Source organism: Cervus canadensis, chromosome 4, assembly GCF_019320065.1.
Source record: "Cervus canadensis isolate Bull #8, Minnesota chromosome 4, ASM1932006v1, whole genome shotgun sequence".
Classification (NCBI taxonomy): domain Eukaryota; kingdom Metazoa; phylum Chordata; class Mammalia; order Artiodactyla; family Cervidae; genus Cervus; species Cervus canadensis.
The window spans coordinates 60,093,501-60,119,373 of record NC_057389.1 but is presented as its reverse complement, the minus strand read 5'-3'; the positions used below and the strand labels follow the sequence as shown (position 1 = coordinate 60,119,373).

The following is a 25,873-nucleotide window of genomic DNA, read 5'->3' as shown; positions in this document are numbered from 1 at the left end:
ATGAGATGGCTGGACGGCATCACCGATGCAATGAACATGAACTTGGGTAAACTCTGGGAGATGGTGAGGGAGAGGGAGGCCTGGTGTGCTGCAATCCATGGTGTCGCAAAGAGTCAGACATGACTGGGCGACGGAACAACCACCACGAAGCTCAGGAGATGCTCAGAATGGGCGGGGCTACAGGACAGAGACTTTAACAATCCTGAAGATGAAGGGAGAGACTTCCCCCTGAGCTGGGGAAGGGAGCATCATGTGCTTCGCCCTGAGGAAACAGGAAGACACGTTCTCAGGGGGAATACTGGTGTGACTGTCTTGAGGAGCAGGACCCCAAACCAGGACTCTCAGCCTGGCAAAGATTCCCACATCCCATGGAGTGCTGAAGCAGATAAACCCCCAATTCTGACTTCAAGGGACCTTCAAGGATTATCATGGGGTGGGTGGATGTATATGGCAACCAGAAGACTAAAGAGAAACTTCCTGGATTCTGAGGTCATCCAAGGAGGAAGAACAGCCCCCCACAACGACCAGGAAGGGGTTTTCTGTTCATCTGCTTGGATGAGGGCTCAGAGTCAGATAAAGTTGATTCAAAGGAAATTAAAAGGTTAACTTTCTCTGCAAATGTGTTTGAGAACTGAGATGCATACCACAGCAAGACTGCATGTACTATGTACCACATAAGACACAGCAAACACCTGTCTCCCGCCTCCCCCTTGTCCCCCAGCCAGAGGTCAGGTACCCCAGATCTGGTGGCTGGAGAACACTTTGGAGCCCTTGGCTTACCTGGGGAGCAGGTGTTTGCGGCTGACACACAGGGCGGTCTGGTAGTCCTGGGTCACACACACCTTGTGAGGGCTGCATTTCACCTTCAGGCAGGGATCTTTGGACGGGTCCAGGGCTGAGGCAAAAAAGCAAGAAGAGAAGAGTTAGAACCTCCAGGTAAATTTAATTTATACTTATACTCAAACAAACAAGTGGGAAACAAACAGACCATGTGTTTGCACTCTGCACTGTTTACATAGGCTGGAGGGAATTAGAATAAAAACCCACACCAGGGGGAATTCTGTGTCTATGCCACGTGTTTTTCTTCAACATCACGATAGTGATTCTTTTGTGCTTTGGGAGTTTCAGTATCTTCATCTTGGCCAGGAATTACTTTAGAACCCTGTGTGTTCCAAGGACCAAAAGCTACATAGCACTCTTTGTGTATGTCTGTCACTGCTTTATATGACTTTGCACCCAATGTTACTTATTTCCTATAATATACAATGTCCCAGAGGATGGAGAGTTTTGGCTTCAGTTCCATCAACATGCACTGTGAGCATCCATCAGCCTATTGTGAAGAATCTTGGGATTTACAAGACAGTTATGAGCCATACAAACTTGTGATATAATTGGGTGGGGGAAAAAGCTGACACATAAATATTTATTGTGCAGGGGAGAATTAAAAAAGGGCCATGACAGGCATATAAAATGATAACAGAGCTTGAAAGAATGAGAGATCAATTTCTGGGGCAAGGATTAATGAAGCATTAATATGTGAGTTGGATCTTGAGGGATGGGCAGGATGGTAAAAAGCAAAATGAGAAAAGGCAAGCTAGGCAGAGCAGTCAGGCATACTCCAGGGTGGGGAGGCATGTCCGGGGAACCCTCAGATATTCCATCTGACTAGAAAGTGTGGGCTTTGGGGGTGGGAATAACAAGGGTGGTATTGACTCAGCCGAGTCACTGGAGAAGGGTCTTCAGAGCCAGCACATCATATACGGCAACACTTTCTAGAACAGGCAGAGTAGCCGGCCCCTGGCTAGGCAGCACCCCACAGGTTGAGATGCACATGCTCCTCAGAGCAAAGAGGCCACAGGGAGCTCTCTGCAAAACAAAAGCAATAGTGCCATCTCCCAGCTCAGGGGCCAAAATGCCTATCAGGCGGTCAGTCTGTCATGCCTGCCCTCCACAGCCAGGCGAAGTCACGCTCCCATGTCCTCCCCCAACACACGTTCCTTTAAACAAATCTGCATCCTGAGTAGGGAAAGCAAAACGACTCTAAGAAATATTAATACCATGCCCTCTCAACCCTGGGGCCCCTCAGCGGTCATGAACACTCTGCCCTTAGAGGAAGTAAGGATTCCTGTCAGGCCACCCAGGCCTAGAATCTCAATCGTTTTCTTCCGAAGGCCCCAGGGAACATCAAAAGAGACCTGAACACACTACATCTGAAGGTATTTCTTCCTGGGGCTTGAATTGCTCAGGGAGGCTCCCTCCACTGCAGCAGCTTCAGCTTCTGCAAACAGAAACCAGGGTGCATTTCCAGGCCAGTTAGGTGAGCAAAAAGACTCAGGCCTTGTTTCCAGGGGAGTCACCTGGCGGAGCCTACTCCCTGGTGGGTGTGCCTGGTTGCCTGGCATTTAGCAGCAGGAAATGGACTGCAGGAGAGAGAGATGCTTCAGGGACAGGGCGCTCACTCTGAGCTCTTAAGCTAAAGGCATCCCCTCTGGGAAGTGAATGGCAGGGGGCTATGTCTGGCCTGAGAGCCTTCCCAGGCTGGGCCTTCCAGAAACTTGCAGCAGGAACCTCCTGGCTCCAGGGGGAATTCTCTGGCTTCCTGGGATGTCTTCATGAGGAGCCAGGAGGCTGGTGCATTTCAGGACAGCAGCCTTCTCCTTGTACTCTGCCCTCCAACCCCCCACCTAGGGCTCCAGTCTAGCCAGCTGTGACTCATTCTCCAAGACACACACAGCACAGAGCTAACAGTGCCTGACATCTGGATGACGGCTGAGAACGACCATGCCAGTCCTTCACTGCCCTTCTCACACTCCCAGTCACCGCAGGATGTAGACAGACACTTAGGGGCCTGAAGAAATATGCGGATCAGACCCCTGAAGAAATGTGGGAGCCCCGGCCACAGGAACCAAGTGAAGTATTTCCCTGACAGATGCCAAGCGTCGTAGACCCTGTAGGATTGCCACTGGAGTGGATCTCAGAGATGGAGAACACCAAGCTGGCCAAGGGCAATGGATGTCAAACTATGCAGGACTATGTCACAAGCCTTATCGCCCAACTTAAGCTTCTTTTAGCTTTTGCAGCCAATTTCACAGACATGTGCCATCCACACTGGGGTCCAGATGACCACAGTGAATAGTGAGATCTCAAGGAAAGTGAGTCTGCTGAGCGGAGCAGGAAGGAGGACAGCCTCTAGACACAGTTATCCAAGTGAACGCTGCCTCCACTCCTTCCTAGCCTCCTATACCTCAGTTTCCTCTTCTGTGAAATGGGGTAACAGCGGTCCCTACTATTGCTGTAGGTTGTCATTAGGATGAAATAAGTCCATCTTTATAAGTGCTGCCAACAAACTTGGGAACATGTTAAGTGCCTCCTAGGTGTCTGTTATTTTGTGTGTCTGGATTTCATTCCCAGAATGAATAATAAGCCTTCATAATAACCAGAACGATAGCTCACACGTACCCAGTGCTTTTGACATGCAGGCAGTTAACTAAGCCCTCTAATTGGATTACTGTACTTAATTCTCACACAAACACCCACGGCGGTGTCTGCTGCTCCTGTGTCCATTGTACAAAGCAGATGAGAAGGACGTTCAGTATACAACACCTGGTCGGCTGACTCCAGAACCCAAACTCCTCAACACGATACGCCAGCGGCATGAAAAGCACCCAGCGTCTCCTAAAAAAGGTTGATGTGGGGCTTCCCTGGTGGCTCAGTGGTAAAGAATCTGCTTGCCAATGCAGGAGACACAGGTTCGATCCCTGATCCAGGAAGACCCCATATCCCAGGGAGCAAATAAGCCTGTGCACCACAACTACTGAGCCTGCATGCCTACAGCCCCTGCTCTGCAACAAGAGAAGGCACCGCAGTGAGAAGCCCACACAACAACGGAAGAGGAGCCCCTGCTCTCCGCAACTAGAGAAAAGCCCTCACGGCAATGAAGACCCAGCATATAAAATAATAAATATAAAAACTGTATGATAAAAAAAGGCTGATGTGGGGCCCTATCTCACACCAACTATTGAGCCCAGATGCACCTGTTCTTGAGAGGCCTCCAGGGCAGGCTGAGTCTTCAGGAATAAAAGCAAGGGGTATCCAGGGGGGCTGGTGCTGTCAAGGTTAGGTCACATGGCCTCGATATCCCCCCAAGAATAGGAGGATGCCCACCATGGGCAATTGTGCCCTCTGCCTACCCCCTCTGAAGGCAGCAACCCTCAAAGGAGTCACGTGGTCAGTGGCTGTCAATTTTCTTTCTGCAACCTTGCCATCTGTTACTCTACCATTAAGCTAATACTAAGATTGAGGGCAGGAGGAGAGGGGGACGACAAAGGATGAGATGGTTGGATGGCATCACCGACTCAATGGAAATGAGTTTGGGTGGACTCCGGGAGTTGGTGATGGACAGGGAGGCCTGGCGTGCTGCGGTTCATCGGGTCGCGAAGAGTCGGGCATGACTGAGTGACTGAACTGAACTGATAGATCACCCTACTCTAATTATTTTGTTTTCTTTTTTGTAATTTTTTTATGATAGCTCTTTATTTCTTTTGGCCACATAGTGCAGCATAGTGCACACAATCCCTAGTTCCCAGACCAGGGACTGAAGCTGCACCCCCTGCTTTGGAAGCATGGAGTCTTAACCTGTGGACTGTCAGGGAAATTCCTGCTCCTCCAATTCTTGAAGCTAACATTTCTTAAGAAAAAAAAAAAAAGAAGAAGAAAATTTAAAAAAAAACTCCAACCAGAAATACTAATAAATAAAAATCATCAGCTATTTAACTCTATACACATACTTACTTAACAATTTGCATATAGAAATCAAGACCGCTAAAAATTAATTACCAGGTTGTGAATACTTCAAACATGTATGGGAATTATTTAGAGTAAATGAACTTCACAGAACAACAGAACAGTAACAAATCAAGCTGTCGGCATTTATTTAATCACCAGGACGCATCTTGTTTTTGAAAAACAGCAGACTTGGGATTGAAAGGGGGTAAAGATGGTGATGGAGTGTGCCACTTCCATGTAAATGCTGCCTTTCCGATATGCTCTTTCCAGCACCCCTGAGGCTGTGGTGACTGACAGGCACCCACACCTGCACTGGGCAGGGCAGTGCGGCTCCACTTTCTAGAGGAAATAATAGGAGACCAGAATAATAAGTGGTATTTGAGAGGCCCTTTAATAAGGTGGAGGGAAACCATGCAGGGGAGAAGGCAGTGACAGAGGGCTGAGAGTGAGTGATAACCCTGACCAGGGACAGAAGCCTCCTTGTCAAGGCGCTAATGGTTTCTACAGACTGTGCTCCAAGTTTCTCTCTCCCCCAGCACATGCCTGGTGATAAGACTCAGCAATCCCCACAAGATGCCAAAGCCCTGCCCCCTCCATTTCTATCAAATACCTGCAGGACTCATGTGGATTCAAGCAAGAGTATGCCCAACAGGTACCCACAGAAGGTTAATTGCATCTTTCCTGCCCATTCACGAAAACCGATCAAGTGTCAACTGGCATAGGATACATGTCCAGTTAATTTTTTGAATAATTTTTACAAAACATTTTTCAAAGGAAAAAAAGAATGAATTAATTGAAACAAATTTGTCAAGCTGAAAAACATCAAATTCAAAAGCCAGTTAATTACAGGCTTCATGTAAGGTTTTTTTTTTAATTAATTTTATTTTTTAAGCTCACCTGCTTGGTCTCAATTAAGGTAGTGATATTTTAATTATTGTAATTGTTTCAGAACTTATTTTTCAGTATGAGTTAATTTTTAATTAGCTATGTTGATTTTAAAATTCTAAATCAAGTCTTTTTGCTGTCCTTAGGCACATCCTATAAGCTCACTGGCAAATGGTTATAATACCTGGAAGAGCAGAGCAGGGTACCACCTCAAAGATGCTGGGATGAGAGGATGTTCCATTCTGTGGGCTGAACAATGGGTCCCTGAGAGTTACCTGGGGATGTGACAATTTATTCACTCTTTTAACATTTGCAGAGCAAATTTTAGGCTGGCACTTCTAGAGTGAACAGGATGTCATTCCTGCCCTCCGGAAGCTCACAGCTCAACAGAGGAGACAGGTAATATGAGAGTAAGCTCTGTACACTAAGGGAGATAAGGAAGGTACCGCATCCAGCCTTTCAGTGGGTTAGGTGAGACTTCCTGGACTGACTGTTATCTATGGAAAAGTGGGTTTAACCCAGGTAGTAGGATGAGGAAGAACACTCCAGGGAAAAAGAAACTCCCTTTTCAGATGTAAGAGAAATGGTGGCAAGTCTGGGGAATGGCAACATTTCGCCAGGCTGGAAGCAGGCTAGAGCAGGCATGGGATGAGACGGCAGTGTCATCATGGGGGGGGCCTTGAAACCACAATGAAGACTTTGAGGGGCCATGGCCACCAAGTTTCATAGTGATGACAGACATGGCACCCCCTCCTGTGCTGAAGCTGGTGGAGAGGGGGTAGGAAGAGAAAACCTTCTATATACATTTTACATGGAAAGTGGTCCTTTGATAAGAACAGACACACTGCACACTCTCACGCTGCAAATGAGAGGCAGTGTCAGAGTAGAGGGCCCAGTGGTCAACTTGTAGTGACCCCTTTCCTCCTCTGAGGAACCTCCATGACCCCCTTCCCTGGGGCCATGAAGCTGCACAGGATTTTGGAAGGCAACCAGGCTACCTGGTAAAACCAAGAAGTCAAGATTTCATCTAAAACCACCATGTGAACCCACGGTCCTCTCCGGTGACTTGTGTAAACTCCCTCTGACAAAAGGCCACTCAATTCGCAAAGAGTTGACAAATTAATGACTGTTTGCTGTCTCCCTGTTCCTTTTAAGGTTGCTCTCTGCCCAAATCATGCTCATGTGAGGTTCATTCTGAAGAGCAAAGACACTCCCAGTGATTCATTAGGAGTGACTTAATGGATGATTGACAATGAAATTACTCCAAACTGCAAAAATCTTGTCAAGCTAAAATCCCAAACATTTATTATGGCTTGTCTGTCCCCATGGTAACCCATGCATACATCTTGCTTCCCCCACCTCTCCAGAGGGGCTTGTTTACTAGCTGACGACATAGCCTCACTGAATACAAAACAGAAGATTCCACCCATAGGATTTTGCTGGAATCACGGAAGAATGGCAGATTGGAAAGACTCTGTCTCTGTTCTCAGCTTTCATGTCAAGGGTTTGGCCATGCTCTTTGAGACTGAACAAAGGGGCTATTGGCCGTGTGTCTAAACAGGACAGGTGAGTAATACAGAAGGCTGGATGTGTGTGTCTAAAAACTGGAGGATGGAAGTGGGCAGGGACAGAGGACAGATAAGCACAAAGAGGAAGAGAATAAAAAAGTGCTTCCAACCAGAAGTACTCTCCTGGGAAGAGATTTTTTCTTTCCCTTTCAAGGGTTTGAAAACATTATAACTAAAAGTATCCTCTCTCTTACAGTAGTCTGTGTGTGTTTGCAGGAGATGGTATAAACTATGAAAAGCCTTTTAACAGGGCAATTTTTCAACCATGTCTTTAATTGCTAACAACCATAAAACATAGGTAAGATAGGTGTTTATCATTCCCTCAACTTTTGATACGTATGAAAACTTTAATAATAAATGGAAAGAAGGGCAAAAAGAAATATCCAATGACCTAGCAGATGAAAGTGTTAGGCAAAAACATATCTTTATGGTCTACAATAAGGGGAAACTGTAAACAACTTGAATGTTCATCTATATACATCCGCTCAGATTGCTACAAAATACCAGAGATTGGGTGGCTTAGAAAAACAGAAATTTATTTTCTCATAGTTCTGGAGGCTGACAGGCTGAGATGAGAGCCCCAGTCTAGTCAGTTTCTGGTGAGGGCTTTCTTCCTGGCTTACAGACAACCACCTTTTCACTGTGTCCTCACATGGGTTTCTCTAGGTTGACTCACAGAGCAAGCAAGCTCCCTGATGCCTCCTTTGATAATGATCCCTGTCCTATTGTATCAGGGTGCCACCCTTAAGACCTCATTTCACCTTAATTACTTCCTTAAAGACCCCCTCTCCAAATACAGCCACAATGAGGATTATGGCTTTGACATAAGCATTTAGTTCACAACACCATCTACAGGGAAATAGTTATCTTAATCACAAGACATCCATTTATGAAATATTGTCCTGCTACTAAAAAGGAATACTAAAAAGTAGGTTTATATGTATTAACATAGGTAGATGTTTATGGTATATTAAGTGAAAGAGGAAGGTAAAAATGAGAAAATGGATTTGAAATGGATAAGTAGCTTTCTGACAATACATGGCTAATAAGTGGCAAAGCCTCAAAATCAGGGCTACATCTACATCCAAAGGAGACGTGCTTTCCATTTCCTATCCTGCTTCCTTTGAAAAGAAGCACCAGCCCCAGCCTCTACCACTCACACACCAGGGCCCTCAGCTTCTCCTGAATGTCCTTTGTCTTCTGGGGCTGTCCCTGAGATAAGCTGTGAATCAGTGCAGACTGCCTGTGCCTGCAGGCCACCACCACTGCAGCCTGTCATTCAGCAGTCTACAAAAGGCACAGTCTCCAGCTTCCTGGAGAATCTCTACATCAGCGAGACAATGAGTCATGACCATCGCTGGAGGCAAGAGCAAGTTTCCATCCCTGGGAGATGACAGCACTCTTGCCTCTGAGATGTAAGAGTTAAGGATGTACTGTTTGGGGCTGCAACAGCAGTGGCGGGGAAGAGCTTTAACAGCCCCCTCCTTCCTGCCCGCTCTCTACAGCCGTTCACGTGCAAAATGAGACACTATAAGCAAACTGATAAGTCCAATATGGCTAGTTTACACATCCTAATCATTTGACATGAATGCATTAAGATGTGTCCACTAGAGCAGCTGTGAAAATAGGCGTCATAAAATCACAGGCCACAAAATGTTATCAGTCAGTGTCCCTTTCTTAAAACTTTTATTCAGTGCCTTCCCCCACCCCCTAGCTGCTCTGGAATGCTGAAGGCAAGGACCCTCACTCTGCATTTTCACCAAGAAATTGATTTCCCTTCAAAAGAGGGATGGAGGAGAGGAAGAAAATGGAGAGGAGAGGAGAAGAACTGAGGCGGGAAAAGGGAAGAAAACAGCATTTTATTACATAAAGCATCATCCCATCAGGGGGCTGACAGCCGAGACGGTGACATCAACCAACCTACAGAATAATGTACTATTATTCTAATTCACCACTGAGGTAACTGATACAGAGATCAGTTTAATATGAATGAACTCATGAGGAAATTGACGATGTTGAGTAACCTGTCCGTGGTCACACAGCTGGTAAGTCTGGATTTCAATCTAGGTGAGTCTCACAACAAAGGTGATACTTGGAGCCACCACACCACTCATGAGAAGAGGGGATAAAAGTAATGGTTACCGTGCCAAGCAGGAGCCTTACAGAACCCCTCTGTCTACCTCCCCTGAGAATCATGTCACCCATAGGACCCCCAAGAGGACTGCCTTCTGTGAAGAGAACATGGTACCAACAGAAATCAAAGCCAAACACTTGGATATGTGAATAAACTTACATGATTTTTATAATGAATACCAAAGTCAAAGTTTCTTTCCAAGTCAATGTTGATGTCCAGTGAACTTAACTTTCTCTCTTTCTGTCTCTGACATAAGAAACAACATGGAACAAGTGAGCCTTGTGGTTCCTTCTGTGAGTGGGTTTTGTGAAGCATGTATATGGTCCATGTCACTGGGGATGTTCAGGATGCCTGGTGGTGACATGGGACAAGACAAAGCAGCATGATCAATAGACCTGGGAATAGTCGTGGCTCTCAATAGAGGGACAGGACACCATGCGCAGAGAAGTCTTAACCTTCTCATCCATTAAAATGGCCAGAATTTACTAAAATGTTGTAATAGCGAAAGCTCTTGGGTTCTATTTCACTGTAATTGACAGAAATTATTCATCAGACATTTATGAACAAAGGAGACAGAATTACTTGAGACCAGTTCCATAACCTCGGAAAATAAGAGGATATAAAAAGCACAATAAAAATCAAATATTTCCAGGAAAAAAAAAAAAGGTATACTTAAAAGAGTTCTAAGAATTCTACAGCTCATAAAGTCTAGCTTTCGTACCTGGGCCTCACTTCAATGCAATTAAAGCTCTTATAAAACACGTAGCTTTTCTCAGAGAACTAACTCCTTTGGTGCTAATGAGCATGATTCTACGCTATTCTGCAGCCATAGTAGCTGACCATAGTAGAATGAGGAAATTAAAAAACTCTACTAATTAAAAAAAAATTATTGCATCTAGAATGTTGCCCAAGGGTTTGGATCACAGAGGTATGAGTTTGAGAGGAGAGGCATAGCTGGCTGCTTCCTATGAATGTATCTTGACGGGTCACTCACCTTGTTAGGGTTCAGTTGCAGATGGACAGACCTGCCTCACTGGAGTGTTGTGAGGACCTGATGAGATAATGCGTGAAAGGCGCTGAGCACAGAGCTTGGCATGTGGTCCATGTTATCATCCTCTTACCAGCTCTTCAGATAAAGGGAATGTACACCTAGGGCGGGGACCCCAAGCATTTCAGAGACTCAAGATCCTGGTACTGTGATGCTATTTAGCCTTTCCAGGCTCAAATGTGAGATTCATCTCTACAGGAAGAAGGATGAAAACTTCTTTTTGAACATCAAGCTCAGGTCCAATTGACCCAGAACCCCTCTGCTGATTAACCAGATCTGCACCACTGCTGAGGCCAATGCGTGACAACTGAGGCATCCTGTATCTCCAGTGGAGCTGCGCTCTGCTTTGTCTCATGTCAGAGACTGTAAGGTCTGGAAATGAAGAATAAAAATCTTTCCTTCCCTTAAGTTACATTCACTAAGAGCACAACCTTCATGGTCATACTTTTTTTTTTTTCTTTTTTGAGAGAAAGTCTTTGGGCTTTGAACAATTCTACTGGAGAATCAAGGGGTTTGAGTGATAAGGTATCCTAAGAGCCTACATTCAAGCACCACTGATAAAAAGATAGTGGTGGAGGTGGGGGGTGGTGATGGAAAGAGAATAATGAAGGAGAGAGAATCTAGCAAACAGTGTTGATCCCAGCAGCCAAGGGCTTGGGGATAAATGGACAGCAAGGCTCAGCCTGGCAGGTTTGGTGGGCAAAGCTGGTGCATTTGGATCATCAGCTAGTGGGCATCCATCAGATTGCTTTCCACCCTGACCTACAGAAGCCAGCCAGGAGCAGGTGTTAACTGAAATCAGAACAGTAAAGACGGCGGAGAAAACCTACCCCAGATTGGAGATTGAGATGCTCAAATGACCTCTCAGAGCCTTGTGCCATGTTGCCTTCTCAGGAGCAGAAGCTCTGTGACAAGCTTGAGTTAAGCAACATGGTGTTCATTCACTGGACACTCCCGACAAGCCTAAAAATCAGTGAAAAATAGGCAGTCCCCACACCATATGTATCTATCACAGCCCCGTCTCCTCTTCCTGCTTTTCACAATCTAATCTAGCCCTTGCTTCTCAGACTGTGGTGGGCCAAGGAGGATGCAAATTCACAGTGACTACCCCTGCAACATCTATTTTACTAGATGGTGGGTAATTTTAGATAATTTAAAACTTTTTTTTTTATTAAGACAATCACTGGTCTACCATGGACCAGAATGTAAAATTCACATAAGCTCATATCAAAGAGGCTTCCAAAATGTATGGGCTCACAGTGAATTGTGCCTCCTGAGGCTGAAAGTAGATATTTACTCTTACTTGCCCTTAGGGGCATTTTGGTAGAAAAGTTTGAGAAGTGTTTCAAGGATTTACTGAGTTTAAAGAGTCCTAGAAGGAAGCAGAGAGCTCTCCAGGGTACTGATATGTATGGTGGAAAATCAATAGCAAATTGTTCATTCTTGCAAAGACCAGAAAGCAGCTCCAGTTAAAACAGGTGAATCAAAACAGTATCCTGTGCCCCCTGGAGGAGACCCCCACCCCACGCCATCTGTGCCAGGACTATCACTATCCCCCTAGGGAAAGATCCCGAGGTTTTCTAGAGAACTGACCCTGCAGAACCCAAACTTTTTTTGAGTCTTCAGTGTTCCAAGCATGGGGTGAGGTTTATAAATGAGCTATGAAGCATTTGTGGCTCTCCAGGTACAACCATCAAAATTAAAGCTGTTATCACTTTCATCCCTCCCACTGTTTTCAGAAACTCTTGGCTCTGGATTTCTAAATGGGTAATCGGAGACTATTCATTCCCAAGTCCTTTCTTTCTCCAATTAGGACAGATTCATTTCTGCTTTCTTGGGATGGCTCCCAAGGTTATTAAATTCCACTCCTTAACTGTTAACATTGAGGCAATCATGACAAAGTTAGTGCTGACTGGAGCTGAGGTTTCTTGGGGCATCTTCTTAGCTATTAGAAACCACGGCAAGCTGAGAGAGGAATGCTTGCATCCCCCACTGTAGGTTTTAGTAAGTGCCGGATCATTTAAATCTTGTGTATTCTTGATGTTCCTCTGGTTTTTGTGTCCCACACTGTTCAATCATTTCAAAATACAATTTTCCACATGCATCCAAATAAGCTGAGCGATTCACAATTCCAACCCTGCTCACAACCAGCCCTCTTTCCTGCCTGTCTCTTCACCAACGCGCTGCTCAAGGGCCAATTCCCTCCCTTCCATTATTCTAAGCTAAGGCTGATAGTGCTAAAGTAAAATATAAATCAGGTCTAAACTGCATATGGAAGACAGATGCAATGAAAAATTATGGGCAAGTACCTATGAGGTTTCCTAAGACAAATGTGGAATAAACACAAGGAGCAAAATCTTTCATTTTCATTCTTTAGCAATAAATACTGGGTACCCAGCAGGTAAGACAGAGTAGGGAGATAATCATCTTTAGATACTATAAGGGCTGCAAAGTTTTTTGGTTTTTCTTTTCCCGCTAAAGGAGGAGAACTGATGTTCTTGTCTTTGTTAAAGTTATGGATTTTAAATTAAAAAAAAAAAAATTAAAGAAAGACCTTCATGTACCATCTTCCACAATCTGGCCTCAAACTTCTCTTCCAAAATTTAGTTCCTATTCTCTGCCCAATTTCTCCTCTTCCTCCGATATTTACTCTGCTCTCAGTTACAGCAGACAACTTGTATCCTTTAAAAGCTTGTTATGCTTTCATGCCTCTAGAGTCCAGACTGCAATGTCTGATACAAAGACCCATTCCCTTCTTGCAGTTACTTTATGAGGCTAATTTTATCTCCAGTTGATAGATGAGAAAAAATATCAGAACTTGCCTAAGGTCAGGCAACTTATCAGTGACAGAACTGGAATATGACTCTAAGTCTGCTGAACCTAGTAGAAACCTCAGGAGACTATAGACAGTATCTTTCTTCCTCACTCCTGCTTGCCCCTCACCTCCACACAGTCTGAAATATCCCGGGGATAACAACAATTGTTGAGTCAGTGAATGAATGGCCCACCAGCCCACGGACATAATCACTCCTTTGTCTTGCTCTGTGAGGCTAGGGACCGAGTGTGGCTCATCACTTCTGAACCCCAAATCCCCTGACATGTGTCGACTCCAAGGGATACGCTCAGTTGATGCTGAATAAACTGTCTGCACCAGGAGTATCTTTGGAGAAATCTTTCATTTCTAGGTCACAGAGGTTCAGAGCTGGAGGAGTCCCTGGAGCATCTGCCTCTAGACAAGCACGTTTGTATTTAACACAGGAAAGACTTTGGCCCATCAATTCTGCAAATATTTATGAAACTCATTTCACATGCCAAGTACCATTAAAGCACTGGGCATTCAGAGATGGGCAAGACAGAAAAAGTCCTTGCTCTTAAGGAACTGACATTCTCACAGAGGAATAACAAGGAAGAAAAGGAAGGAAGGAAAGGAGGGAGGGAGGGCAGGAGGAAAGAAGGAAGGAGACATTAGGAGTAAAAGCTAAGCAGCTCATTTTCATACAGTGAGGCAAATGAGAGCTGCTAAGTAGTCCCAATGGATTAAGTAGTCAGGGGAAGCAACCCCTACTGCCAGCCTGGTCTTGCTGTCTGCAACAGCCCCCACCAGTGTCTCTCCAGCCCATTTCCCTGATCCCCACTCCACCCTCACCACTTCCCGTGTCAGAAACCTGCTTGCTCCACTCAGCATCCATCATCACCCAGGCAGCCAATGCGGGCTGGTGACCGGAAGGTTCTCCCCTTCCACTCAGTGAGTTCAAGCTGAAAATGCATACCTGGCACTTTGTAAAGATACGGAACAGAATGAAAAGAGAAGACAAAGGATGAAATGAAAGAGACTCCCTCTGTCCTGAACACTGCTTCCCTATGCAAATGTGTCACAGAGATTTGTTGGCATCAGATCCCACTGGCTGGGGCTGCATCAGCCATAGGGCCTTTTGTGATCCTGAAAAAGCTAATGAGAAGATGTGTTTTTCTGTAATCCAAACAGTATGCACTTCATGCCCGATCATTTTTTAAATGGGCAACAAATCTCCCTGGTGTGTTCCTTCCTCTGACAAACAAAAACGTCGTCTGCCCTTCTGTGAGCCCTGTCCAATCAAAGGCCACGGGCCCTGATGCCAATTCAAAGCCGCTGTCACAAAGGCAGCCCCGCTGGGCCATCTCACTCCCTCCTAACAAGTCACCCTCATTGGAAGCCAAGCCCAAACCCAGGATTTTTAACTCAGGCTGATGAAGCAGCCCAGTGATTTTTAACTCATTTCAAAATTGCAAGCTGACAGTATTTCAGACTGAATTCACCACTGTGTCAGGCAATGACATTAATAAGATGGAGTATGACAAAGCTTCATCAGGTATAGAAGAAGCTCCCAGAACCACAGAATCAGGGAGCTCGGGGATACCTTCTTCATGGGGAAGCAGGAGAAGTGCCTTTGCACCCTGAGCAGTGGGAAGGGGCTATGACAGGACAACCCCCAAATCTTGCTGCAGAAATGAAGCAACATGCTGGACAGGTTCTGTGTGCCCCACTGGCATCTGCCTCCATGCACTTCCTGGGTCAGGAGTCCCATCTCGACCCACCCCTTCCCCACCAAGAGCTTCCATATCCACTGCTTAGAAGACTACTCCTTATGGGAACACATTCCTTAGTGACTCATTCCCTAGGACTTCAGTAAAGAAATTAGTAGGACACAGTTTACTTGAAAGGAGTCTGACATCTAATAATTCATCTACTGATTAAGTGCAGACCTTCACTGAGTCCTACTATGTGCCGGGTATCATTCTGGGTGCTGAACAAGAGAGAGCCTCGCCCCATGCCTATGGCACTGACAAGCCCCTGAGTGCCACCAGGTATCTGCCATATCTGCTTGCACAGAATCCCCACAGCAACTCCATGATATGGGTGGTACCATCATGCTAGTGTTACAACTAAGAAAACAGAGGACCTTGGAAAGAAAGGCCACAGAATATGCTTAAGCATCTAGAGCCACAAGAGACCGGGCAAGCATTCAGACAGAAGTGGATCCAGAGCCACCCTGCTCCAGAGGATCCAGAGAACAGGTGGGGTTGGAGTGTCCCATGGGTGTGCTTTGATCAGCCCAGACAGTGCTTTTAAAATCAGACTACAATGTTAGCAGTAATGAGTTAGAGGGAAATGTACAGGAATCCAGACACATTCCTGAGTTATTTTCTGTTGGACGTGCTGGCCACTCCTGGGCTTGCATTCCCACATGGCTGCCTCCTCTATTGCATCGATTCTTTCTGTGCCCCCTCTACACTCATTTTCACTTCAGTCCCTTCCTCTCTCCACTCCTGAAAGAATCACCTGCCTGGTCCCAAAGACACTGCTGTCTACACTCCCCATAGCTTCAGAAGAACATGTTATTTCTTCACAAAATAAACAACAGCACCATGCAACTTCCTTCCTTCTCTTAGCAAAGACTCCCAAGATAATTGGGATGAAATGTTTCTGAAGGGTTAATCTTCTTTAGTCTAAAAGCACTTCAGTATTTAGCAAAACAACATAATTTTTTTTTTTAGCTTTAACAGACTAATTTTTCTTCCTTTGAATTTTTGCATCTGTGTAATTAATTTAGCAATCCTGTGCCCTAGAGACTTCTCCCCTCCTAACAGACTTTATGCTGCCTTTTTTTTTTTTTCCTTCAAGTCTTGACTATGCTGAACATCAGTCTTAGGGTGGTCAGACCCCAGAGGTGACTCTATGGAAGGGGAGCGGCCGAGGAGCCTCATACCCCGGCCTCCAGTATTTTCCTTGAGACGGGGCTTTCACCATCGGTCTATCCCAGGGAGGCAGATAAGGACATCTTCTATGTCGTTTCCCTCTCTGCACAGGTTTCTGCTATTTGCATGGCCTGCAATTAACAACCTCTCCACATCACAGTCTGCAGAAATCCTATTCCCTGGGCACTCACGTCCACAATGATATGAATACAGATATTTCTTTAGGCGAACGGTTGTTAACCAGGGGTCTATGGACAGGCTTCAGGGGGCCTAAAACCTGCCCTCCCAACTTTGTAGACATTTTCATGATGAAAGGGGCCCAGAGTGGATGTTCACCTGAGTCTTTCAATCCCCTCTTCCTAGCAGCAGCCTGTTTTCCGTACACAGAATCACCTCTCCCCACTGTGCATGGGCTAGGTGGGACAGTGGTTCAAATTGCCTTCTTATCACTAAACAGACAGGAGTGACAGATGACAACTGATCCTTCCTCCCCACCCTGGTTCATTCAATCCCAGTGACCTTCCTGTAACTCAGCAAGGGGAAGGGAGGCCCCAGGGCAGAACGGACAGTGGGCATCACCAGCCTGTGCTCCCTGCCGCCCAGCCCTCGGGCGCTGCCTTAGTGCTTTCCCATTTCCAAGCCAGCGTTTTCCACCCCAGCTTCTTGCAGCCTCCGTGAGTCCTGAATATCCTTCCTGCAAGTGATCTTTGAGCCAGGCTATGTTGCTACCATCCAGAGAACCCTTAAGTAGTAGAGATTCATGGTCTCTGGAGAATGTCACAGGGTCGGTGGTTAGAAACCACAGTCTCAGGGTGTTGGATGCTCCCTGTTAGTAGAAATGAACACCTGGTAAGTTAATACGCTGAACCATCCCTGCTGTGAAGGCTCAGAGTGATGGGGTGAGCAGACCCTTCTCAACATCATAGCTCTCAGAAGCTACTCTTTGGAGATGAAAAACACTGTACGTATCATGGGAACGTGGGCCGTAAGATTTCTGCAGGACACTCCCATGAAGGTCAGCAGGGGAGGAGGCACTAGCCGTGCCTTCAAAGGGCAGGAGTCCTGGGGACATTGTGACAAGGAGGGCCCTTGGGCAGGGGACAGGCTGGGCTGTTGAGAAGACTCCTAGGCAAACCCTGCCCTCCACAGGGTAGCCCTGGGATGATCTGGTCCTCAGGGTATCTGTGACTGGTACATCCAGGATCTTTATCAGTTCTCAGTTCAAACCACCAGCTTCTCAGGCATCACAGGAGAGAGGCTGCAGTGACACCCAGATTCCCAGGCACAGTTCTAGTCCCGTGCCTCTCGGTCCTAAGTTCAAAATCTCAGCCTAGAGTCAGCTAGAACCAGGGGCCCACTGTGATCCAGTTGGCTATTGCCTTAGATGGTAAATCGAGTCCCAGAAAGCAAGCATGGCTACCAGGAGCCCACCCACACCCCCATGGGACATTTTCCTTTATGATGGAGATATAATATTCCTAGAGGATGGATGATTTTCAGTTGGGAAGATACCTCAAAGGGTATCAACCTCAAGAAGCACATGACGCAAGAAAAGACATGCCTTTTAAAGTGGGATCACCTCTGTTTTGAATAGTCTAAGCCAGGAGTGCACCTGTAGTCCCAGCTACTCGGGAGGCTGAGGCTGGAGAATAGTCTAAGCCAATGGAATATATTAGAGTTGACATGATGTAAAGTGTATGTTGTCTCACAGGTCTCCAAACAGGAATAATGAGGATCAAAACCAACCCCCTGATGCTTGAGTCAAAGTCCTTCAGGGTATCCTGTGTTCCTTGGGACTCTCTCAACTCTACCCCCAGGTAAGGCCAACTTCCCCTATCGACTTGAGCTCACACAGGTATCTCTTTGGGCTTCAATGGCAATGATCGTTTATGCTATAAAACCATTACAGCTTTCATCTACACATTCAGTTATGGTTTCAATTTCCACCAACTTTTGTCCTGCATCATCTACAAAACTGTGACTTCCCTCAGAGCTGCCAGTATCATACTTCCATTGATGAAAGATGACCACTTAGGTTACAATAAACACATACACATTGTTTATAATATCCTGGCACCACTGAAAATGTTTTGTCCAAATTTTTTCGGTATTCAAGAATCTCTAGGATATTCCTACATCCAAGATATGAGCAAGACGGAATATTTTAAAAACCTATCTTTTTCATCAAGTATTCAGTGCCACCAGTATCCAATTTCCATGATGTAAGAATAAGATCCAATAGCTGTCACAGTCTGGGTAACATCTAAGAATTGTCATTCCCTATCCTCATCTCTGGTGATATATTATACACTGAATTATCTCGGCGTGAATCCAGGGCCCCAGCACAATATTTGAGCTAGCTTTATATTTCTACTTTTAAGTGGATAAGAAAGTTGTTTTCTTTTTCTTTTCTTTTCCCCTGTCTCTAGGGGGGAAAGAAGCCTCTGATCAATGCACTCTTCCCATTTGCTCTAGTCTCCTGAGAAAACAGTCTGTCTTCTTAGAATGCCATGTGAAATAAGCCTATGAGGGAATTTGTGCTTACATCAGGGATTATTTACAGACACCCCACCCCACCCTCCAAACAGAGACACTGGGCAAGGTCTATGTCACAACTGGTGGGGGTGGGGTGGGGAGGATGCCACTGGCATTTAGAGGGTAAAAGTCAGGGATGGCGTTAAACATTCTACAACCCACAGGACAGGCCCTCACAACAAAGAATTATCTGGCCCTGAATGCCAATAGTTCTGTAATTGCGACGACCTAGCTTAGATATTCAAGGTGTGTTGGTAGGAGCTTTGGGTCTGAATTCACGTCTATGTGGGGGATGAGAAGTAATGGAGCCTGGCAGGAAATGGAGGCGTGAAAAAGAGGGTGCAGCAAAGTGGGGATTACCCTTAAAGAACCTTCCTGTCCCATGGTCTTTCTGAAATTAATAAATCAACTTCCAGATGACACTACTGAAGAACTGAAGTCCAGAGAGAGGAGGCTAACACAGCCAAGGTTCCTAAGCCAGTTGGCTGAAGAACTGAAATGAGAACATGGTCTCATACTCCCAGCCCACTCACTGTTCCATCTACTCTGCATGTTGAGCCCCAGGAAGAGAGAAAAGGAAATATAGCTCTGAAACTATACCTGGCCTTTAAATTCATTAAGACAGATGGGAAGTAAGAAGAGACCTTTCTGATACAGGAAGGAACCAGACGAAGATTGAAAGGCAATGGATTTATTCAACATAAAATATGTATTTAGCACCTACTATATGCCAGGCTTTGGTTTAGGTGCTGGAAACATACCAGTGAATGGAAGAGACAGAGTACCTGCTGTCATGTGACAGACTTTCTGGTGATAGATGCAAGAGTGGCAGGCATGGTCACCAGGGAAAGGCAGAAAAGCTAAGGCCAAAGAAAAATAAAAGTTTAAGGTAAGGCTGATATCCTAATACCCCTCCTGGGTTCAAAGCCCTATCAAAAGGCAGACTCCCTAAATACCTTTTAAAAGGATGTTACTGGCTGATGCAACATTTTGTTTCAAGCTTTAAAGCTTTCACAGGTCACTAACTATCTCATTACTTACTAATGACCTAGTAACGCACTACTAGGTAATGCAATAGTAGCAGTAGCAATAATGGCCAACATTTCCTGGACATGGATCTATGTTCAGAGTACTGTGCTCTGCACTTTACGTACACCATCCATCTCATTAAATCCTCCTAGCAACCCTGACGGAGAAGGCAATGGCAACCCACTCCAGTACTCTTGCCTGGAAAATCTCATGGACGGCAGAGCCTGGTGGGCTGTAGTCCATGGGGTCACACAGAGTCGGACACAACTGAGCGACTTCATTTTCACTTTTCACTTTCAGGCATTGGAGAAGGAAATGGCAACCCACTCCAGTGTTCTTGCCTAGAGAATCCCAGGGATGGGAGAGCCTGGTGGGCTGCAGTCCACGGGGTCGCAGAGTCGGACATAACTGAAGCAACTTAGCAGCAGCAGCAGCAGGAACCCTGAGAAGGAGGTATCAGTACCCCAACTGTTAGGTGCAGAAACTGGGGTCATTGATGTCAAATAACTAGGCCAAGGTCACACAGCTAGAGGAACCCACATCCTGGTCTGTCTGCCTCCAAGAGTAAAGATGAGGCTGGAAGACACAGCCTACACTCAGCCTGTTGTCCACTCCATGCCAATGTGGGTCTCTCAATTTTCCTGTCCCTCCTACAAACCACACACCTGCAGTTCATCCATAAGGTCTTACGCCAAGCAAACAGCTATTTTCATTTATATACATTGTATTTCTGTCTATCCAATGTGGTTTCTCAGAAAATGTAAGTTGTCGGCAGACCATCTATGTCAAAATCATGTATTTCACACAGATAATAAAAAGACACAGTGGCATGAGGACCACCTTGTTTGAAATGTAAATGTTCGCACACTGCTAAACTCTGAAAAGCAAGGAGGTTAGCTGAAGTATTCATTTGCACTTTTGAGCACCATCAGGCAAGACAGATTGCTTGCTGCCCCATAAATTTTCACCACTAGATTAAATTTTGTTAATGGGACCAAGAACATTCAAAATAACCCATTTTTCTATTTGAATATTGGATCTAAATCATTACTCCTCTACCAAATTAAGTTTTTTGGTGTTTTTTTTTTTAATCCTTCTCAAGAATCTCATCAAGGGGCTATCTGCTCAGGCTCACCCCTCTGCTGACTAATTCTGCCAGCTCTAGAAATCCCTCATGGATAAGTGTGTGAGAATCTCTTTCTACCAACATTTAGACAACACCCATGATGTATCAGAAAATACAGGTGCATTCACACAGGTTGTGTCATTTAAGCCTCCCCAGAAGTCTGGGAAATAAAGAGTTTTCTCATCTCACTGATCAGGGGGAAAAAATAGAAAAAGCAAGACTCAGAGAGGTTCAGTCACTGCCCCAGGGGCACACAGCTAGGATATGGCCAGGCCAAGGTCAAATCTATTGTTCTAAATCCAAGTGCTTGGTCTCCTTTCACAGGTGTTTCCTTTATACCAATCACTTAAGAGACGTCAGAATGTAGCTGGTGATGAAGGCTCTGTAAAGATTGGCTGAATGAGGAAAGCTCACTCATGGGCTGTAAGTAACTGAGAGGTAGCTATATTTATGGGCTTCCCTGGTGGCTCAGATGGTAAAGAATCCACCTGCAGTATGGGAGACCTGGGTTCGATCCCTGGGTTGGGAAGATCCCCTGGAGGAAGGCACGGCAACCCACTCCAGTATTCTTGCCTGGAGAATCCCCATGAACAAAGGAGCCTGGCGGGCTATGGTCCATGGGGTTACAAAGAGTCGGACATGCCTGAGCGACTAAGCACAGCACAGCACATCTTTATTTACATCAAGACAACTCTCACTTATTCCTGGATCAAAGCAACTGTCATAAAACACTACAAATGACCAAAAAAGGAGGGGGGCAAGAGAAGAAAGCCTACGCCGGCACACAGTGGGCATCCAACAGCATCTCTTGGCCTGCTGAGCTCATCAGCTAGTAATCCCTACAAAGAGAAACTCACAGTGGAGTGTGAACCGCCATTCATGTCTGAGAGGGCAACACGATAGGGACCAGACCCTTCTAATAAATCTATGTTACCCGTGCCCCTCCAATTACAAGGTTACCGAGACTTAACATTCCAGTCGGATTACCAGAGCAGTTGCTCAGGTGCGCCATGCATGTCTCATATGTTACATCACCGGGGACAGCCTGCCTCCCTGGCCGGTGAATGGCCAGAGCATCTGGCCTTTGAACTGTACATTTTCATACCTTGCCTCCCTAGAACAGCACTCTGGAGGGGTTCCATGACGCCTGCCCTGAAACACTCAGCACCACAGAATGCAGCCCTGGCCTGCGCAACACCATTTCTCAGTTTTCCAGATGGATTGAAAAATGTAATAATTCTCCTCCAAATCTGTAAAAAAAGGTGGTCAGAATGGGCCCTCAGACTGAACCCACAGGAAGTGGCTGATCCTGCATACTGATTTCTATGGAAACGTCAATACTTTGCTGTGACCTTCCATTCATTTTGCTGTCTCGGTTACGTCAGGATAATGAGGATTTGGAGAACAAGACTCACCGAGTCCATTCCTCCATTAATAGATAGGGTTTGATCCATTAAGGGGAATCGTAAGAGTATTTCCAAGCTATCTTAGTTGCCACATAGAAAAACCAATTATCCAGCCGCCCCTCTCCCTGGCAGGAGGACGAGCTTTCCGTGCATCAATATTTCATGCCCTGTCATCTGTGCATTATTTAATAAAGCAATTGAGGGGATGAGTTTATTTTATTTTTCAACCTCCCCACCAGAGACCCAGGCCTACCGTACATGATGCTGGAACGCAGCTGGTAATCATAAGAGATGTATCTGTGGGTTTTCTGAGGCCAAGGGGCTGTTTCTAGGCTGCACTGCACACTCCAAGTGTCTGATACACACTCCTGACACCAGGGACACCCAATCACCATCTGTTCTCGCCACCTGAGGTGAACTCCCTTCAGAATCTGATCAACAGTGATGCAATTGATCATCAAATGACCAGACCTTTACTGGGTGTCACACTGAGAGACAAAGCTCATCACCGGGGGTCCCTGCCCTCCTGGAACCTAGAGGTTCCCTGTGCAGACAGGATGCAAACACACGGGCAGGCAAACGGTGGAGACGGCAAACCAGCTGAGCACATGACTGGCTATCAGGGCCTAGCACGTGAATAATGTGTCTGGATACCTTCCTTCTTCTTTCCATCCAGTATTTCACTCCTTTTCTTCCAGCACCCAGGCTCCCATTTCCATGTAGCACTCATAGGAGTGTGGTTTCCACTGACGTCTGCCTTTCATCCCATGGTGAGGGACCAGATCCCTCTTTTTCCTGAGGCCTGGGGTAGCAGATAAGCGTGTGGTCCGAACCCAAGCCCCACACCTCTTTCAGAATCTTCAGAAAATCCGAGGATCACACTCACCACAGGCAAGCACTTGGACTTGACGTATGTGTATGTATGCGCCAGCGTATGACCTTCAGCAGGGCCCTTGGTTCTTGCCCAGAGTTCAAGCCCATCCCCGACCCCAGCTGTACCTTGAACTCCTGTCAGCCTTCTCTCAAATAACCTGTTCCTGAAATCTTCTTAAGTCAAGGGAGTTGGCTTCTATTTCTTGCACCCAAGATGCTGCCTGATCAAGAACTGTTTGTTGAGCGAGAGATGGAAGCTGTAATCCAATTGCTTCTCCATCTCATCACCAGCCCGGATTAGTCAGCCAGCAGACAAGACATGTGCTTAGTGTACCAAAAGTATTTTTATGAGACTGATATTTCAAAGACAACTCAGCACCATCAAGCTGTGGACTAGAATCAGGGTAAACATCAGAACCGTGTCGGCTTTCCTGCATTTATTTTATAGTTCAGCATGGATTTCATTTTGATTTGCCTATGGGGTCAGAGCTTAAGGATCTGAAAAACCTTAGTCTGACTCTGCCCACTGAACAGCTATCTCTGCATTTATCACATCAACAAAATCAGGGTAAAGACTGGATATTTCTTGCTGTAAATATTTAGCCACTGTATATTTAGAACTCTTACTGTGTTACATAGTTACTACATTCTTTGTCTACCTGTTACCATTAAATCCTCACAACAGTGCCACAAAGTGTATTATCTCCATTTTGTAGTAAAGGGAAGAGATGTCCAGAGAAGGTAAGTAACTTGTCCAAATTTACACAGCCAGGAGAAGGAAGAGCTAAGAGCTTTGGGTGTACCTCACTACCAAATGATGCCACTTGAAGATTAGACCCAGGCACCTATTAAATGTCTTTCACAGTCAAACCCAATGACCATGTCCTAGAGGCTAAAAGAAGGTTGAGCTATACCCAAGTCAGCCTCCAATTTCTGCCTAAGGTTGTCCTCAAGAAAGAGGGATGCCTTCTCCAACTCTGATGTGAGCAGTTTTGCAACAGCTCGCACCAGCAGGGAACAATCCCACATTTAGTGGAAACCCTTCCTCTTCAAGTTTAAACATACTTCTCTCCTCTCCACAGGGAAGAGGCAGGCTGACCTGACTCAATGGTATAATTGGCTTTCATATGCTTGAAGACAATTACTAGGTCTCCCTGCAGGCTTCTTTTCCTGAGGCTACAATTCCTAATTATTTTTCATACATGCCCTAATTTCCGACTCCACAATCACATTTGTTGCTCTCCTTTGAACCATGTCCTAACTGTCCTTTGCAGTTAGCAGTCCTGATATGTGGCATCACCCCTCACTCATATCCATCATCTTACACCTCACTCAAGTACCTGTATTAGATGGGCAGAGGCAAAAAGATTCATGCCCAAGACAGTCTACAAGAGAGTATCTGCCTTGATCAGCGATCCTGTTCCAAAGCAGGTTCATTGGCAGGCCGAAGCATCCAGGAGTTGGTATGAGGGAAGGAACACCATCCAGGCTTCGCATCAGGGAAATCCTCGCCCTTCACCAGCCTTGATGTTCTCTGATGAGTAATGGACACAACCAGCAAGAAGAGTCCAGCACATGTCCATGGAAAGGAATGAAAGGAGAAGTGATACCGTGCACCCTATGCAGAGGGCATCACCCGGAATGACACCTTGTCAAGGACAGAGCCACCACTGCCTTCTTAAAATGCGACATCTTAACAAAGCACGAGTGTTGGATTGCTGTAGTTCCCACGTAAGTTGCTTGGGGCAGAGTACAGCCGCACCAGGGACATAGTACAGTAGGAGACTGGTGGCTGTGTATTATGGTTTTGTCTCTCCACTATCAGGAATTGCTGAATTGTTCTATAAAGTGTTAATGTCAGTCAATATAACGTAGTGATTAAGAACTTAGGCTCCAGGTTCAAATCCCAGTTTTAGCTTTTCCTTGACCTTGGACAAATTACTTAACTTTTCTTGACCTCAATTTCTTTATCATTGAAGTGGAAGAATAATTATAGCTATCTTATAGAGTTGTCAAGTAATAAGTCAAGACAATCCACATACAAGAGTACCAGGCATACAGAAAGCTCCTAAACCAGCCCTTTCAGCCCCACCAACCCCAGTCCACCACCCCTGCCAACAACCATCCATTTAGATCAACATGATTTAGCTGTGTATGCAGAGAGACCTCAACACAAACACATATCTGTTTATGACAAGCAATAAGCAGTGACTCCTTTGGAAAAGACACATATTTGTTCAAAACTCACAATAAAATTAAAATGGATTTGCAATAGTAGTAGGGGCTTTTCTGGTGGCTCAGACGGTAAAGAATCCACTTGCGATGCAGGAGACACAGGTTCAATTCCTGAGTCAGGAAGAGCCCCTGGAGAAGGGAATGGCTACCCATGCCAGTATTCTTGCCTGGAGAATTCCATGGACAGAGGAGCCTGGTAGACTACAGTCCATCGAGTTGCAAAGAGTTGGACACAACTGAGCAACTAACACTTTCACAGTAAAATTTAAAATGTATTTGTAATAATATTGAAGGCAGAAGCCTTGCACATCTATTTTTGACAACACTGATGCTAATTCTAATGCTATAAAAAGCGGCTTCTGGAGCTGGGTCACAACCCCCAGGGACTGCCAACAACGTTAAATTTTTACCCAATCTTCCTAATGATTGAATTAATCTAAGGCAACAACCATTAAAATCAGGAATCCATCTTGCTTTAGAAGCTCCTGCAATGAAAAGTGCACAGCAAATCTC

At 45.6% G+C, this 25,873-nt stretch overlaps 1 protein-coding gene across 2 annotated transcripts in view; it reads right to left on the bottom strand.

Moving 5' to 3' along the window:
* The window catches only part of SPOCK1 (SPARC (osteonectin), cwcv and kazal like domains proteoglycan 1), a 562,859-nt gene that overhangs the window by 200,153 nt on the left and 336,833 nt on the right, over nt 1-25,873 (bottom strand). For both annotated transcript variants that reach the window (XM_043465433.1, XM_043465434.1), the window contains one exon: nt 781-895. In XM_043465433.1, the coding sequence (XP_043321368.1) occupies nt 781-895 (115 nt within the window). The remainder of the gene's footprint in view (nt 1-780; nt 896-25,873) is intronic.